The 14,812-nt window shown below is 36.1% G+C and overlaps 3 protein-coding genes, 1 long non-coding RNA gene and 1 other non-coding gene across 7 annotated transcripts; 4 read left to right on the forward strand and 1 right to left on the reverse strand.

Moving 5' to 3' along the window:
* The first annotated feature begins 988 nt into the window (after positions 1-988).
* Positions 989-2,314, forward strand: LOC106313848 (thioredoxin-like 3-1, chloroplastic). The gene is made up of 5 exons (XM_013751769.1): positions 989-1,384; positions 1,606-1,680; positions 1,774-1,840; positions 1,928-1,945; positions 2,063-2,314. The coding sequence occupies exons 1-5, from the start codon at positions 1,080-1,082 to the stop codon at positions 2,159-2,161; spliced, it is 564 nt and encodes a 187-aa protein (XP_013607223.1). The 5' UTR covers positions 989-1,079; the 3' UTR covers positions 2,162-2,314.
* A 91-nt stretch (positions 2,315-2,405) lies between these two features.
* Positions 2,406-2,487, forward strand: TRNAS-GCU. Its single transcript has one exon. It is a non-coding gene; the product is annotated as a tRNA-Ser (tRNA).
* Positions 2,488-6,976: 4,489 nt separating this feature from the next.
* LOC106317249 (nucleolin 2-like) lies at positions 6,977-8,430 on the forward strand. The gene is made up of 6 exons (XM_013755097.1): positions 6,977-7,048; positions 7,132-7,190; positions 7,289-7,429; positions 7,756-7,878; positions 7,967-8,089; positions 8,163-8,430. Exons 1-6 carry the CDS (start codon positions 7,028-7,030, stop codon positions 8,350-8,352), a joined length of 657 nt encoding a protein of 218 aa, XP_013610551.1. The 5' UTR covers positions 6,977-7,027; the 3' UTR covers positions 8,353-8,430.
* A 713-nt stretch (positions 8,431-9,143) lies between these two features.
* Positions 9,144-11,976, reverse strand: LOC106316607. 2 transcript variants are annotated; one of them, XR_001264891.1, is made up of 8 exons: positions 11,738-11,976; positions 11,425-11,584; positions 10,975-11,346; positions 10,675-10,742; positions 9,810-10,576; positions 9,613-9,661; positions 9,420-9,513; positions 9,145-9,317 (listed from the first exon to the last, which is right to left on the reverse strand). It is a non-coding gene; the product is annotated as an uncharacterized LOC106316607 (long non-coding RNA). The 2 variants fall into 2 exon arrangements; XR_001264890.1 differs by having other exon boundaries at positions 9,144-9,317; positions 10,975-11,584.
* Positions 11,977-13,088: 1,112 nt separating this feature from the next.
* Positions 13,089-14,753, forward strand: LOC106313595 (nucleolin 2-like). 2 transcript variants are annotated; one of them, XM_013751454.1, is made up of 7 exons: positions 13,089-13,206; positions 13,286-13,350; positions 13,447-13,590; positions 13,665-13,790; positions 14,115-14,234; positions 14,315-14,476; positions 14,555-14,753. In XM_013751454.1, the coding sequence occupies exons 1-7, from the start codon at positions 13,177-13,179 to the stop codon at positions 14,556-14,558; spliced, it is 651 nt and encodes a 216-aa protein (XP_013606908.1). In that variant the 5' UTR covers positions 13,089-13,176; the 3' UTR covers positions 14,559-14,753. The 2 variants fall into 2 exon arrangements, with proteins under 2 accessions (XP_013606908.1, XP_013606907.1); XM_013751453.1 differs by having other exon boundaries at positions 13,090-13,206; positions 14,312-14,476; positions 14,555-14,752.
* The last annotated feature ends 59 nt before the right edge of the window (positions 14,754-14,812 follow it).

The raw sequence follows: 14,812 nt of genomic DNA on the forward strand, positions 1-14,812 counted from the left end.
GTATTAATTTCCCCTCCTGTTTTGAAGTTAATTACGGAAACACCACTCTGAAAGCGCGTGTCGGTGGTTCCATATTCGAATTTTTGTATTTACAGTATATGCTTTCTGTATTATAGATATCCATAGGGTTTGTGGATCCGGATCCGAGTAATAAGCGTCACACAGGTCCGGGTGATAAGTTTCTTCTTTGATGGTTAACTCTGTTTTTCTAATCATGAAATAAATTAGAGATAGAAGAAGACCTACAAGTCAATGATCAAAGTCAAAATCAGATACGATTGTACATTGTTGGCCATAAGCACAATAACAGTTTGGTGGCCTTATTGATAATATAATTCTGGTTAGAGGAGCCCATATCAGAGGCCTTCTCTTGTCTATCTTATACAGTTATACCCCATGTTAAATGTAGCAACTGAATCATCTTAAAGGTTTGTTGACAGCAAATCGTTCCACTATGTTACCATTAATCTAACCACAGGTTCTAGTGATGTGTGGTCAATCGACTCGTCGTCAATGAACTGGTCTATTAATCTATCGTACTACCTGATCAATAAATTTTACTTCTTCTAATCGATATTTATCTTTAAATCATATTTTATATGACAAGAGAATGTGATCTATGCGTATTCTTGACAATAGCGTTTTTATCACTTTCATTGGGGGTACTAGTTATCTGTGATATACGGAAAGCCCTGACTAAACACCGAGCGTCTGTTTCTTTTCTCACTTTTTACACTTCATAATTCATCATTCTTTTATGGAATAAGATTTATTTTCTTGGGTATAATTATGTGCATGAAATTCACATATTGACATGTTTTCTAGTTTTATAAAGCTAAACTTACATGTGATTTCTCTAGTTTTTTTTTGTAATTATTGAAGAGAGGTGGCCCCCACCGGCTACTTGCTCATCGGTGACACTTTTCCAACTCATCCAGCTTCTGGATAAGCGTCTCTCCATCTCCTCACATCTCTTCTCAAAACAAAAAAAAATATCTTAAAATTATGTCATTTGAAAAGTTTAGAATATTTCATCAGATATCTCTTCCTTCCAAAATATTAAAAGAACACACAAAAGAATGGCAGCGCTAGCATCAAACCCTCAGATGTTAACGAGACAAGGTCACAGTAGTTACAAGAAGGAACAATTCTGGAAGAAAGAGAGTTTGAGTTTGGAGAAGAAGTGTGGGTTTTGTTGCGTGAAGGTTTACAATTATGAAAAGCTTGGGAGGTCACAAGTAGAGAAAGAGTGGAGGTTAGAAGCCTTTTGGTCAAACGTATCACAGCCTGAGACTGTGGAGATGGTACCCATTAACGATGTTGATGAGCTTGAAGCTGTTCTCTCTGAGGCACGCAACCTCTCTCAGCCTATCATCATCGAATGGTAAACAACACACCAAAAATATATCTCTCTATAATCTTGGTTAGAGATGGAATCCATTATTTAGTAAAAAAATTGGAACAATAGGTTATTTTCTTGTTACTTGTTAGATTACATTTTTGCTCGCTAGATCATTTTCCACCTTCATTTCACTGTTTTTTTTTAACTTATCAATTTTCACAACTCAGTCACTAACCAGTCAAAGCCTCTATATATGTGAACAGGATGGCTTCTTGGTGTAGGAAATGTATTTACTTGAAGCCTAAGTTGGAGAAATTAGCAGCGGAATATAATAACCGGTAAGCTAATAACAAATTTACAATAATGTTACTGCAACAGTCTGAATCTTATGTTGAACTGAAATGAATATTACAACAACAACAAAAAAACAGAACAAAGTTTTACTACGTGGATGTGAACAAGGTGCCTCAAACCTTGGTCAAGCGTGGCAACATTTCTGTAAGAAAATTCTTAAAACAATCAAACATGATTTATCATTCTTTTTGTGAAATCTAAATCATTTTTCCATATTCATGTATAATGCAGAAAATGCCCACCATTCAGGTATGTTTTCTTGATAACAAATTGTTTTAACAGCAAGAAACGTTATGAATGGTAAATGAAAGTATTAATGATAATATTTATGTAACTAAGAGAGAATTGAGTGGGGGTTATATGCAGTTGTGGAAGGAAGGGGAGATGCAAGAGGAAGTGATAGGAGGTCACAAAGGATGGCTTGTAATTGAAGAAGTCAGAGAACTGATCAACAAATATGTTTGATTCTCTTTTTTTCTCTTCCTCATCTTTTCTGTTAATTTGTACAGTAACTTTTAAATTTTGCCTTTTTGATATCTGAGACATAGAGAATGGGGAGACAGAAAAGTAAAATTGATAAGCTTTGTTTTTACTTTTCAAACAATTTGTTGACAAATAGATGACATACATGAAAGTATACCCAGGTGAAGTACAAAAGTAAATAAGAAACTCATATAATTAAGTGTGATCTGTTGCTTTTAACATAACTGTCGCTTTGGCCGAGTGGTTAAGGCGTGTGCCTGCTAAGTACATGGGGTTTCCCCGCGAGAGTTCGAATCTCTCAGGCGACGTATTTTCTCTTTTGTATTTTTTTTTTTGTGTGGTAAGCCTCGCCTCCAACCTGTTGCTGTCTGATTGTCTCTGACTTGCCAAATGAACGCTGATGCTTTTCTAACAGAGATCAGTAGTACTTAAGTTCATGCCGTATGTGTGATTTCTTTTCATCAAATAAATCACAAATTCAAATCAGCGAAAGCTCAAATAGAGCTTACAGAAACTACATGGAGAAACCACAAAAAATAAACTAAAGCTGCAGATTATCAGACTGATGGCACACATTCATACACAAACCTTCCCCATTTTACCAACAAAGAATCTGTTTCCGAATCACAAACAATGAAACAAGCCATTCAAAACACAGAAGATCTATGAGACTGTCTCATAAATAAGAAACAGATTTTTCTATGCACCTAAATTCAAGAAAAGATCCTCTGCAAGCCCATGCTGCAGTCAGCGATTAGTCAAAGTAGAGCATGTCTTCTTCCCTTGCTATTGTGGAATATGCTTTTCAACTAAACTCGATACTCTTTCAACTTTCTTTTCCTTTCGCATGCAACCGGCTGTAGAACTCAGTGAAGACAAGCCGGAAGAAGAGGAACTTGAGATCTACAGTTTGTTGGAGCGGCAGTAAAGACAGGAACGAATCTAATGAGGTTGTGGATTCCTTTGCAATACTGTCCATATCTTAACTCATGCTTTGAAGAAATTCTCCAGCACGCTGTGTTATAGCCTTCCTACCTTCACTGATCCATGAACTTGACTCCTGCGTTTTGTTTCTTCCTCGTCCTGACTCTTTAGTTCTGCAGGCAATCATTGATATCACAGATCAGATTATGACCCTTAATATAGGTAAATATGTTCAAGTCTACCTTATTTGCATCTCGTAGATTCCTTCATACAAACGATCTGCATGACTCCTGAACCGTAATATAAGCTCAAAGAGAACAAAGAGTGATTTGCGGATGGTCTGCGACTGTTCTCCCAGAAGAGACTTCCCAACGATGGAGCTGAGGTACTTCTCATGTGCTGGCAAAAGATCATCCAAGTCTTTAGCAGCCTCCATCTCTTTTGAGAAGTTACACCACGACACCTCCAACACCTCAAAATTAATAAAAACTAAATATACTTATGCTTTATTTTTCATAAGTCTCTTCTCCTAATTAGTTTATTTAGGTAAACTAGGTTATGGCAAAAATAGAGTAATACATTGATATAGAGAGGTTACACATAATGAGAAAATCTGTTAAAATATCCAAAAATCAACCTTTTTGTCATCTTTATTAAAGCATTAATAACGCCCATGATGCAAAAAAATTACAAAGAGGCTCAATAGGCCCAGATACAAATCAACCTTTATCGACAATAAAATACAAAGAAAGACCAAAAATTAGAAGTCCCACGACGTTTTTTCTTTGGTTCAAAAATCTCTAATCACCAATGCAATAAAACGTGGTATCTAAATCAAGTAGTATCTATCCTTAAATAGAGTGGTACGATTTAGAGCAACGTGGGCTTAGTCCAGGCCCGATATAAATTTTAGGCTCAAGGGTTTGTTCGGAAAATATACTAAGCCCAAGGAGTATAAAGTAGTTAACGACAAACACAAAAGTAAAATAAAAAACAATTATAATTACTTTCTTGGAAACCAAGAAAAAGCTCTAAGATATCGCCGCCTCTCGAAAACCTAGCTAAGCTATCTTCTCAACTTGTCTCCAATGGAGGGATCCACGATCAAAGTAATATCGTTCTTACTCTTATAGCTTTCTTATTACTCTATCTTTTAACCTCTGTTTGTTTCTCTAAGGATGGTTTCTGATTAATTAGATCTTTTGTACCATAGGGGGTGAGTCTGCTGACATTGAACGAAAGTGATTCTAAGAAAACCAGACCAAGAAAACGGTAAAATAATTGATTGCCTTATGTCTGTTAGATTGTGTAGGTTCTTGTCACGTTGGTAATAATCTTGTCTCGTGCAGCGACATTGGGAGGATTCGCGTAATGGGATATAGCACTGAGCTTCCCGGTGATGATGTGGAAAGCTCGTTGAGAAAACATTTCTCTTCATGTGGAGAGATCACAGATGTTTGTGTGCTCGTACTCGATAATAATATTCTCAACAGGTTTGTGACTACTTCCTCCAGTAACTCAACTCAAGTTTTATATATCCTAACATTGGTTTTCTTTTGTTTCACAGTTTTGGATTTATTTATTTTCTGGGAGGACAAGGCACAGTTGACAAGGCGATGCAACTTAGTGGAACTGACGTTGGAGGATGGAATGTGATTGTTGAGCCTTATCCTTTTGGGGAAGATGCTGACTGGTAACACATATAGTTTTATTTTTGGTATTTTTTTTCTTTCAATAGCTGAGAGCCATGGTGAGCCATTGGCTTGAAAGGCGCCTTGTTTTTTTCTGGTTAAAAACACTACTTTGACCGAACCCTTCAAACGTCTTTGAACCCTATCACCTACTTTGACTACCATTTAAATATCTTTTAAAACATTTACGACTTTGATCCTTAAAGCTTTAGTTGTTGTTGGATTTGAACAATTGGATTTAGTTTTTCAAGTTCTTTGTATTGGTGTTTTGGATTTTATCAATGTATATATAGCTAACTATATATACTAGTGTGTATAAGACTAGTCATGCATTTCTAAGTTACAGCTCTGTATTACTAACCCACGTTTGAATGCATCTTAATATAAAACGTAACTTTCAAGATGTGTTTGATTATATATTTATCCATATTATTGCAGGGACCCTATTGCCATTGTTCAAGGATATGACACTTGTCTTGGGAAAACTGATATCAAGAGAATGTTGTTTGATCACTTCTCTTCATGTGGACAGATCAAGGATATCAAGTTTCAGAGGAGGTTTGTGCATTGCTTGCTTCATCCCTTTTATTGAAGCAAATGCCTAACTTGTCTTTGTTTTGATTGTTTACAGCAGCATTGGTGTAGCTTCTGTGTCTCTTTATGGAGAAGGTGCAGAAGACAAGGTGTAAGCTCAGAGATCTGGAGCTTGACATGCTGGTGCATTGACACAGAGAGAGTGTTGATTGACATGGTTCTTTGGAGTATGGCTTGGACATATTCAAAGATTGTTGAAGTTTGGCGTGTTGCTGTTGTGTTACACATGGACGATAATGCGTAACACATCGACGTGGACAGAAGGAACTAAGACGTGATGACGTGGAGAGTTCCCATTGGCTGATCTTGTTTGGACGTGATTTACAACTAGAAGATCTTCAGATCACAAATTGGAAGACTTGGTGATGCTGATTTTTAGGAAAAGAGATATTGCACAATTGAAAAGAATTGGTAGCAATATATAGGAAAGCTTAGACTTAGGATTAAGTCAAGCTTTCAACGTTATATTCTCACAGAAACACAAACAAGAGTTTTGGGGTTTCGGGAAGTGAGTGATTTGTAAACGTGATCAACAGGGGTTGGTTCAATTGGTAATTCACTTTCTTTCAAGATGTGTTGACAAATATATTTATCCATATTATTGCAGCTACCCTGCTGTAGTTGTTCAAGGATACGACACTCTTCTTGATAACGCTGATATCGAGAAAATGTTGTTTGAACATTTCTCTTCGTGTGCAGAGGTTACTGAGATTCGTGTTCACAAGAGGAGGTTTGTGCATGGCTTAATTCTTACTCCCTTTTAGGAGGACTTTGTCTTTGTTTTGATTTTTTTCTTTTTACAGCATTGGTGCAGCTGTTGTAGAGCTTTATGGAGAAGATGCTGAACAAAAGGTGATGGATCTTGATGAGAGCATCATGGTAGGCCGCAAAATAAGTGTTACGCTTTATACTGCGCCGACTGTTTACAGTGTCCACCCTCGTCGTCGACGTAACCGTAATTATTATCCAGTTGCATTGTGTTTTGATTCTTGATTCCTGCTTCCTCTTAACCAAGCCTAGGATGACTTCTCAAGAGTAGAAAAGCTCTCTGATCTACTGTGAGAAGGCAAAGACAAGCTCCATGTTGTTTGTATCTTTCTGAAATAAATGCAACCTTTTACTCTATTACTTTTATATGTTTTTTTCTGGATTTTAAAATAAACTATGATCATCATCTGCTTTCATTTGTAACTTTTTTAAGTAATGTACTAGAGAATTTTCCCGGGCTACGCCCGGGTTTTTTCGTCTATATTAAATAAATTTTGATATACTTTTTTGTTGAGTATTTAAATATAATATAATAAATTTTTATTTGCATTTGCCCAAAATTCCAGAATGAGTATTTTACGAAATTGAACCACTTATCTAATTTTGATGGGAGCCGTTGAAGGCTACAAAACATGAAATGCACTGTTGGGAAAGGAAGGCGGTTTTATTTCGTCTATCTCATTTTCTTTTCCAAAAATGTCTTAAATCTGATTCCATTTGTAAAATTAACTTATGGGCTTTTAATAAAAGCAAGTTGACAAAAAAAAAAACAATTATAAACACCTTTCTTGGAAACCAAGACACCTAGAAGTGTAAAACTATCGCCGCCTCTCGAAAACCTGGCTAAGCGTATCTTCTTAACTTGTCTACAATGGAGAGATCCGCGATCAAAGTAATCTTCTTCTTACTCTTATCTTTTTTAACCTTTGTTTGTTTAGAGGGATGGTTTCTGATTAGTTTTTTTTTGTACCATAGGGGATGAGTCAGCTGACATTGAACGAAAGTGAGACCAAGAAAACCAGACCAAGAAAACGGTAAAAAAAATTGATCGCTTTGTGTCTGTAAAATTGTGCTGGTTCTTGTCACGTTTGTAATAATTGTCTTGTCCTCGTGTGCAATCAAATTATTTCAGCGACATAGGGAGGATTCGCGTGAGAGGATATAACACTGACCTTCCCCATGATGATGTAGTAAGCGCGTTGAGGAAACATTTCTCTTCGTGTGGAGAGATCACAGATGTTTATATCTTCGAAAAGACTGATGGTCTACACAGGTTTGCGGCTCTTTCCTCTAGTATTCCCACCTCAACTCCAGTTTATATATTGCTAAACTTTTGTTTTTGGAACCAATGTTGAAGATATGCAATATTTCCAACCGTAGGTCGTTCAACTCCTTTTATGCTGCGAATGGGTTTCATTTAGCTTCCTTACCAGCTATGTGCTGCTGTCTTTGTTTAAGTTTTTCATTTTTTACTTGTGCTAACTTTTTGAAACAATGTCTCTTTCGGAGAGATGGGGGGTGGAGGGGGGGGTTTTCCCTAAAAAAAAAAAAAAAAAAAAAAAAAAAAAAAAAAACTTTTGTTTTTTTATTGTTTCACAGTTTTGGTTTTATTTATTTTCTGGGAGAGGGCGCAGTGGACAAGGCCTTGCAACTTAGTGGAATTGACGTGGGAGGATGGACCGTTATTGCTGAGCCTTATCCGTTTACGGAACATGCAGGCTGGTAACACAGATAAAATAAATATTTTATCTTTGGTAATTCACTTTCTTTCAAGATGTGTTGACAAATATATTTATCCATATTATTGCAGCTACCCTGCTGTAGTTGTTCAAGGATACGACACTCTTCTTGATAACGCTGATATCGAGAAAATGTTGTTTGAACATTTCTCTTCGTGTGCAGAGGTTACTGAGATTCGTGTTCACAAGAGGAGGTTTGTGCATGGCTTAATTCTTACTCCCTTTTAGGAGGACTTTGTCTTTGTTTTGATTTTTTTCTTTTTACAGCATTGGTGCAGCTGTTGTAGAGCTTTATGGAGAAGATGCTGAACAAAAGGTGATGGATCTTGATGAGAGCATCATGGTAGGCCGCAAAATAAGTGTTACGCTTTATACTGCGCCGACTGTTTACAGTGTCCACCCTCGTCGTCGACGTAACCGTAATTATTATCCAGTTGCATTGTGTTTTGATTCTTGATTCCTGCTTCCTCTTAACCAAGCCTAGGATGACTTCTCAAGAGTAGAAAAGCTCTCTGATCTACTGTGAGAAGGCAAAGACAAGCTCCATGTTGTTTGTATCTTTCTGAAATAAATGCAACCTTTTACTCTATTCTTTTATATGTTTTTTTCTGGATTTTAAAATAAACTATGATCATCATCTGCTTTCATTTGTAACTTTTTTAAGTAATGTACTAGAGAATTTTCCCGGACTACGCTCGGGTTTTTCGGCCCGGGTTTTTCGTCTATATTAAATAAATTTTGATATACTTTTTTGTTTGAGTATTTAAATATAATATAATAAATTTTTATTTGCATTTGCCCAAAATTCCAGACTGAGTATTTTACGAAATTGAACCACTTATCTAATTTTGATGGGAGCTGTTGAAGGCTACAAAACATGAAATGCACTGTTGGGAAAGGAAGGCGGTTTTATTTCCTCTGTCTCATTTTCTTTTCCAAAAATGTCTTAGTTTTATAACTTAGAAATCGTTTAGTTCACTAATAAACTAATATGAATAATGTTTAATTTTTGAAGTGTATTAGTTGAATTAGTTATTTAAGTAACTGAAATTGGTTTTTGTTACACTGAATTGATAAAATTTATTTAAAATTCTTCTTACTTTATTTTCTTTTATTATTTTAGAAAATAATAATATAGATATATGGAACTGACCTCAACCATCAAAATTGACTGGTCGTAGCTTGTGCGGACCTTTGATGATAGTCTATAGAATATGTTATGGCCAATTAGGCAGTAAGTAGAGATTCTAAACGTAATGAATATGATGAAACCCTAGCCGTAAACTGAAGAAAAGTAGTGATTCTCTCTCTCTCTCATACGCAAACTCCTTTGTTTTGCTTTACATATCAATAGGACAAAAAAATTACAATAACAATATATACATTCATCCTAAAAGATTTCAGTTGACCATTTCACATCTCCTGCAAAGTGCGAACACAGTAAAGATCAGCTCGTATGTTAGGCTACTTTATGTGAAATGGTTAGATGGATTTTATTGACAGAGGCAAATGCAGTTAACTTACTTGAGCCCAGGAAGAAGGTTAATGAAACATGAAAACTGAATAAGTATACAAAGACAACTGCAGTGAGAAGCAGTGGCACTGATGTTGAATAAACCTACGTACATATTGATAAAGGTTAAACCCTATATACAAAAGTGACTACTACTTAAGGGAATCTGCTCGCGAACTGAATATGCATTTGCCAGTTTCTTACCTTTACAATATTCTCTGCATATTGCATCACCATCGACACAACAATACCACTGCGAAACAAACATGGGAATAATGGTTTGTGTTAACTACACATAGATTTTCTTAAAGAAAAAAAAACATTTTTATATGAAAATGTCATGGTTTTATATGAAAACATTTTTAGGACATTCAGACAAAACTAAATCAAATGCTGCTTACCACCAATACTCTTGGCTGCATCTTTAAGACTCCCACCGAAGTACTGTCTAAGAACATCCAAAGTGATGGTTTTATCTGCCTTTGTACGCTTCTTCTCAGCCATACTATTAAAACCACCACTGGTGAAAGTGTTGCTCTCATTGATATTAGAATCTTTAGTGTAGTCATAACCTCTTTTCAAACCAAAACCATCAGTTGGCAGCTTGTCTCCTCCATCAAACACAAATCCAAGATTCTGAGGATTACTATGATGTAGCTCCGATGTGTTCTCTATCTTAGGCGTCACTACCTCCTCCCTTTCCACCACTTCACTCTCTTCTTCCAGCTCTTTATCCGTAACAGTCCTCAAGCTCCTAGGCACATGAGCCATAATGGTCGAAAGAGCGTTCAACATTTTCCTCTGCTCCTCCATATTATCACAGTCCTTAGGCAAAAAAAAACTCCAAGACGAAATCAGCATCCCCAGTGTGGATGCATCTCAGGCGTATCGCAACGGCGCCGTGCAGACCGAACATATTAGCGTGGTGAGAGTGAGGGTACTCTGACTTCTTGTAGTTAGAGACATCAGGTGAGAAGCAAGGACCGTTGGTCAAGAAGGCTTGTCCTCCAACGCCTTGGCCTTTCAGGAGGTGGTGCTCAGAGCAAGCTTCTTGGAACTCACGGACCGTTGGATCGCCGAGGTAGCAAGCGTCGTCTACATTTCTCTTCTGAATCATCAGAAGAAAATCTGTGTATTTGAAAGCTTTCCATTCTCTCCTACTCAATTACTATGCAAGTTGACAGAACAAAAAGCATTACTATGCATCAACATATTTAAAACGTCTGAGTATTTTCTTTCTTCTATATTCACCCAAACTTTGATCACCTTTGTTTTTACTCCCTTGTTGTTCCAGCTGGAGTTATCTCTCCTTTTGTGACCTCAAAACTTCCCATCTGTCATAGGAGAACAAATGTATTTCATTAACAAATGAAGAATCTAAGAAATATGTCAGTGGTTAACCATGATATAACAGTCAACACAAATGCATGCAACTACTAATCCAAGGAACGGGTCTGCGATAGACACCACAAAATTTGCAACATAGAATGCTATTACTCCTCTCTAGTCATAATTCAAAATGTATGACATGAATTTGAATTTATCTCTCACTGCAAGTGTACTCACCTGAGTCTTTGTAAATCCCTCCAACAAACTTCTACGATGTTGTTACACCTTCATACACTTTTTTTCTAAAACACCATTGGCTGATGTTGATTTTATAGAAGAATCTTTCATTATTATGGAAGAAGAAACTAACTTCAGATGGGGAAATACAACTTCAAAAATTGAGAACTTCATGCTTTCCAGATGTGAAAGTAGGAATATATATATATATTTTCAGCAACCTTTAAGCAAGTGAAAATATTGGCAATAGATCGTGAGAATACATAACAACATTACTTGCTCAACTAACAGGATATAAAACAACAATATTAAGGCGAACCTGTGATAGTTTTATTATGTACTTCTCAGAATCTCTACAGTATGCAGATAAACCTACAGACGTAATTTAGAGTTATAAATCTCACAAATATAAATATATATACATTTATAGATCTCCTTTAGAAGAATAACCTATAAGATCTATTGGGGTTCCATCTTCTAGTGATATGAGCAACAAAAGCTCCCAAATCCAAGAGTAACTGCATCCTTTCTATGTGTCGCTTTAGAGCCGCCACATGAAGAGGTTTTATTCCTCCATCTGTTGCTCTGTTTTACCACCCCGTGAAGAACACTGCACACAATTCAAAAACATCTTCAGCTAATCATGTCATCTGAAGCCATAAGATATTTTGGAACTAATCAGTATGAGATATAAGTGTTATGAAGATAAGATAGATCAAGGAGAGGACGAAGACACGTAGTGGGGGGAGCGAGAGCGAATCACCGTTTAGTATGTCAAAACAAAGCATTGAAGACACGTAGTGGGAGGGGAGCGAGAGCGAATCAATAATTACGAAACCTTTACGCAGATCGTTTCAGACGGTGAAAAGAATCCCAAACAGCATCAGGCGCCGTCGCAGGTAGAAGAGAGACGACCTTCTTAGTTGTTAAAAAAAAAAGAGACGACCTTCTTCGTTTCTCTCGAACATACCAAGTCTAAAGCCCAATCCCATGCCAAACAATCAAGCCTATCACGTAATGTTTTTCATTTCGACAAAAGAAGCAATGACATGGTGAATTGGAGCTTTATGATAGGTTAATTTTTTAATCATACGTGGATAGCTCTAGGACTCAGGATATGCAACTTTTAGTATAGTATAAATAGATTTTATGCTTCGAGCGCTTTAAACTAAAAGCTCAATAATCAATTTAACACCAAATATACTTATGCTTTATTATTTCATAAACTTTACTAATGCTGAAAAAAATCACAAACTTTACTAATTCTGATATTATTTTCAATCAATTGGTTTATTTTTTTACTTTAGTTAAAAATTAAATATACTTATGCTTTATTATTTCATAAGTCTCTTTTCCTAATTAGTTTATTCAGGTAAACTAGGTTATGACAAAAAAAAATAGAATAATATAGAAAGATTACACAAAATATCCAAAAATCTGTTAAAAATATCCAAAAATCAACCTCTTTGTCATCTTTATTAAAGCATTAATAAAGTCAAGGATGCAAGAAATTTACAAAGAAGAGGCTCAATAGGCCCAGATACAAATCAACCTTTACCAACAATAAAATACAAAGAAAAAAACAAAAATTAGAAGTCCCGCGACATTTTTCTTTGGTTCAAAAATCTCTAATCAAATGCAATAAAACGTGGTGTCAAAATCAAGTCTATTCCTTAATTAGAGTGGTACGATTTAGGACAACGTGGGCTTAGTCCAGGCCCGATAGAAATTCAAGGTCCAAGCGTTTGTTCAGAAAATATACTAAGCCCCAAGAGTATAAAGTTAGTTAACGATAGACCCTTAGTAAACTATTAAACCATCTACACAAACACATTCCAAAGTTCCAGAGAATGTAGCACTAGGTTTTGGTCACCAGATAAACCCTTAGTATTTATTATTTTTAAAAACAATTTAGTATTTATCCAATTTCTCAAATAATCATCAATCAAAAAAAAAAAAAAAATGGTCATCTTAGTCTAAGACTAACCTTATATGGGCTGGATTAGTCTAGGCCCGGAATAAATTTGATGCCCAGAAATATATAAAAGGTTGGATAATATCAAAATCCTATAAAAAAAAATGTAAAATAGAAAAAAAAATCAGTTATAAATACCTTTTCTACGGGACCGGATCCTAGATCCCAAAAAACCTGTGAAAGAGCGCCGCCTCTCGAAAACCTAAAACTAAACCGATCTTCTCAACATGTCTCCAACAGAGGGATCCGCGACAAAAGTAAGCTTCTGCCTATCCTTTTTAGCTTTCTTCTTAGCTGATCTAGATGGTTTCTGATTTAGATCTTCTTGTATGATAGGAGATGAGTCTGCTGACTTTGAACGAAAGGGACACTACTAAGAGAACCACCAGACCAAGAAAACGGTAAGAGTTCATTGGTTTGTTGTGTCTGTAAGGTTTGTTTTGTTAATTCTTTTATCACTTTAGTTATAATTTGTCGTGCAAATCTTATTATTGCAGCGACATTGGGAGAATTCGTGTAATGGGATATAGCATTGACCTTCCTCATGATGACGTGGTAAACGCGTTGAGAAAACATTTCTCTTCATGCGGAGAGATCACGGATGTTTGTGTCCACGTACTCACGGATAATCTTCTCGACAGGTTTGTGACTACTTCCTCCAGTAACTCAACTCAAGTTTTATATATGCTAACATTGGTTTTCTTTTGTTTCACAGTTTTGGTTTTATTTATTTTCTGGGAGGACAAGGCACAGTTGACAGGGCGATGCAACTTAGTGGAACTGACGTTGGAGGATGGAATGTCACTGTTAAGCCTTATCCTTTCCTGGAAGATGCAGACTGGTAAATACATTGACGACTTTGATCTTTAGAGTTTTAGTTGTTGTTGGATTTGAGTAATTGGATTTAGTTTTTCAAGTTCTTTGAATTGGTGTTTTGGATTTTATCAATGTGTATATAGCTAACTATATTAGTGTGTATAAAACTATTTGGTACAGCTGATTATATTAGTGTGTATAAGACTATTTGGGACAGCTGATTATACTAGTCAATTCATTTCTAAGTTACTCTATAGCTCTGTAGTACTAACCCACGTTTGAATGCATCTTAATATAAAACGTAGCTTTCAAGATGTGTTTGATCATATATTTATCCATATTATTGCAGGGACCCTGTTGCCATTGTTCAAGGATATGACACTTGTCTTGGGAAAACTGATATCAAGAGAATGTTGTTTGATCACTTCTCTTCATGTGGACAGATCAAGGATATCAAGTTTCAGAGGAGGTTTGTGCATTGCTTGCTTCATCCCTTTTATTGAAGCAAATGCCTACCTAACGTGTCTTTGTTTTGAGTGTTTACAGCAGCATTGGTTTAGCTTCTGTGTATCTTTATGGAGAAGGTGCAGAAGACAAGGTGCTTGATCTTGATGGGTCCTACATGGGAGGATGCAAAATACTTGTTAAGCTTATTCCCTCGAGTGGAATATACACTGTTCACCCTCGTAGTCGTCATCTTGGCTGGCCCAGGTACGTAATTTTGATTCATGTTTCCTCTTTATTGGTAAATGGTAACTAACAAAGTAAAACCTACCTTGTTTATTTTAGGTAACAAGGCTAGGATGACTTTGGAAGAAAAGCTCTCGGATCTACTGGGAGAAGAGACAATAAAGACAAGCTCTATGTTATTAGTATTTGTGAATTAATGCAACGATCTACTCTAGTACTTTCTATGCTATTTTCTCTCTTCTGGATTTTAAACTAAAAGCTCAGTATTTATATTATCTTCGGTGTGATAATATTATCTCTGGTGTGTTTCTTTTTCTCTGTTCAGTTTAAGCATCCAAAAGTCGATTTTAGAACTTG

This window comes from Brassica oleracea, chromosome C9, assembly GCF_000695525.1.
Source record: "Brassica oleracea var. oleracea cultivar TO1000 chromosome C9, BOL, whole genome shotgun sequence".
In the NCBI taxonomy this organism is placed as follows: Eukaryota; Viridiplantae; Streptophyta; class Magnoliopsida; order Brassicales; family Brassicaceae; genus Brassica; species Brassica oleracea.

Bases quoted from the DNA above. Each gene is read 5' to 3' on its own strand.
- LOC106317249 (XM_013755097.1), top strand. From the start codon at position 7,028: ATGGAGAGATCCGCGATCAAA. The intron at 7,049-7,131 runs GTAATCTTCTTC...TTTGTACCATAG, and splicing joins TGGAGAGATCCGCGATCAAA to GGGATGAGTCAGCTGACATT. The intron at 8,090-8,162 runs GTTTGTGCATGG...TTCTTTTTACAG, and splicing joins ATTCGTGTTCACAAGAGGAG to CATTGGTGCAGCTGTTGTAG.
- LOC106313595 (XM_013751453.1), top strand. From the start codon at position 13,177: ATGTCTCCAACAGAGGGATCCGCGACAAAA. The intron at 13,207-13,285 runs GTAAGCTTCTGC...CTTGTATGATAG, and splicing joins CAGAGGGATCCGCGACAAAA to GAGATGAGTCTGCTGACTTT. The intron at 13,791-14,114 runs GTAAATACATTG...ATATTATTGCAG, and splicing joins TTCCTGGAAGATGCAGACTG to GGACCCTGTTGCCATTGTTC.
- LOC106313848 (XM_013751769.1), top strand. From the start codon at position 1,080: ATGGCAGCGCTAGCATCAAACCCTCAGATGTTAACGAGACAAGGTCAC. The intron at 1,385-1,605 runs GTAAACAACACA...ATATGTGAACAG, and splicing joins CAGCCTATCATCATCGAATG to GATGGCTTCTTGGTGTAGGA. The intron at 1,681-1,773 runs GTAAGCTAATAA...ACAAAAAAACAG, and splicing joins GCAGCGGAATATAATAACCG to AACAAAGTTTTACTACGTGG.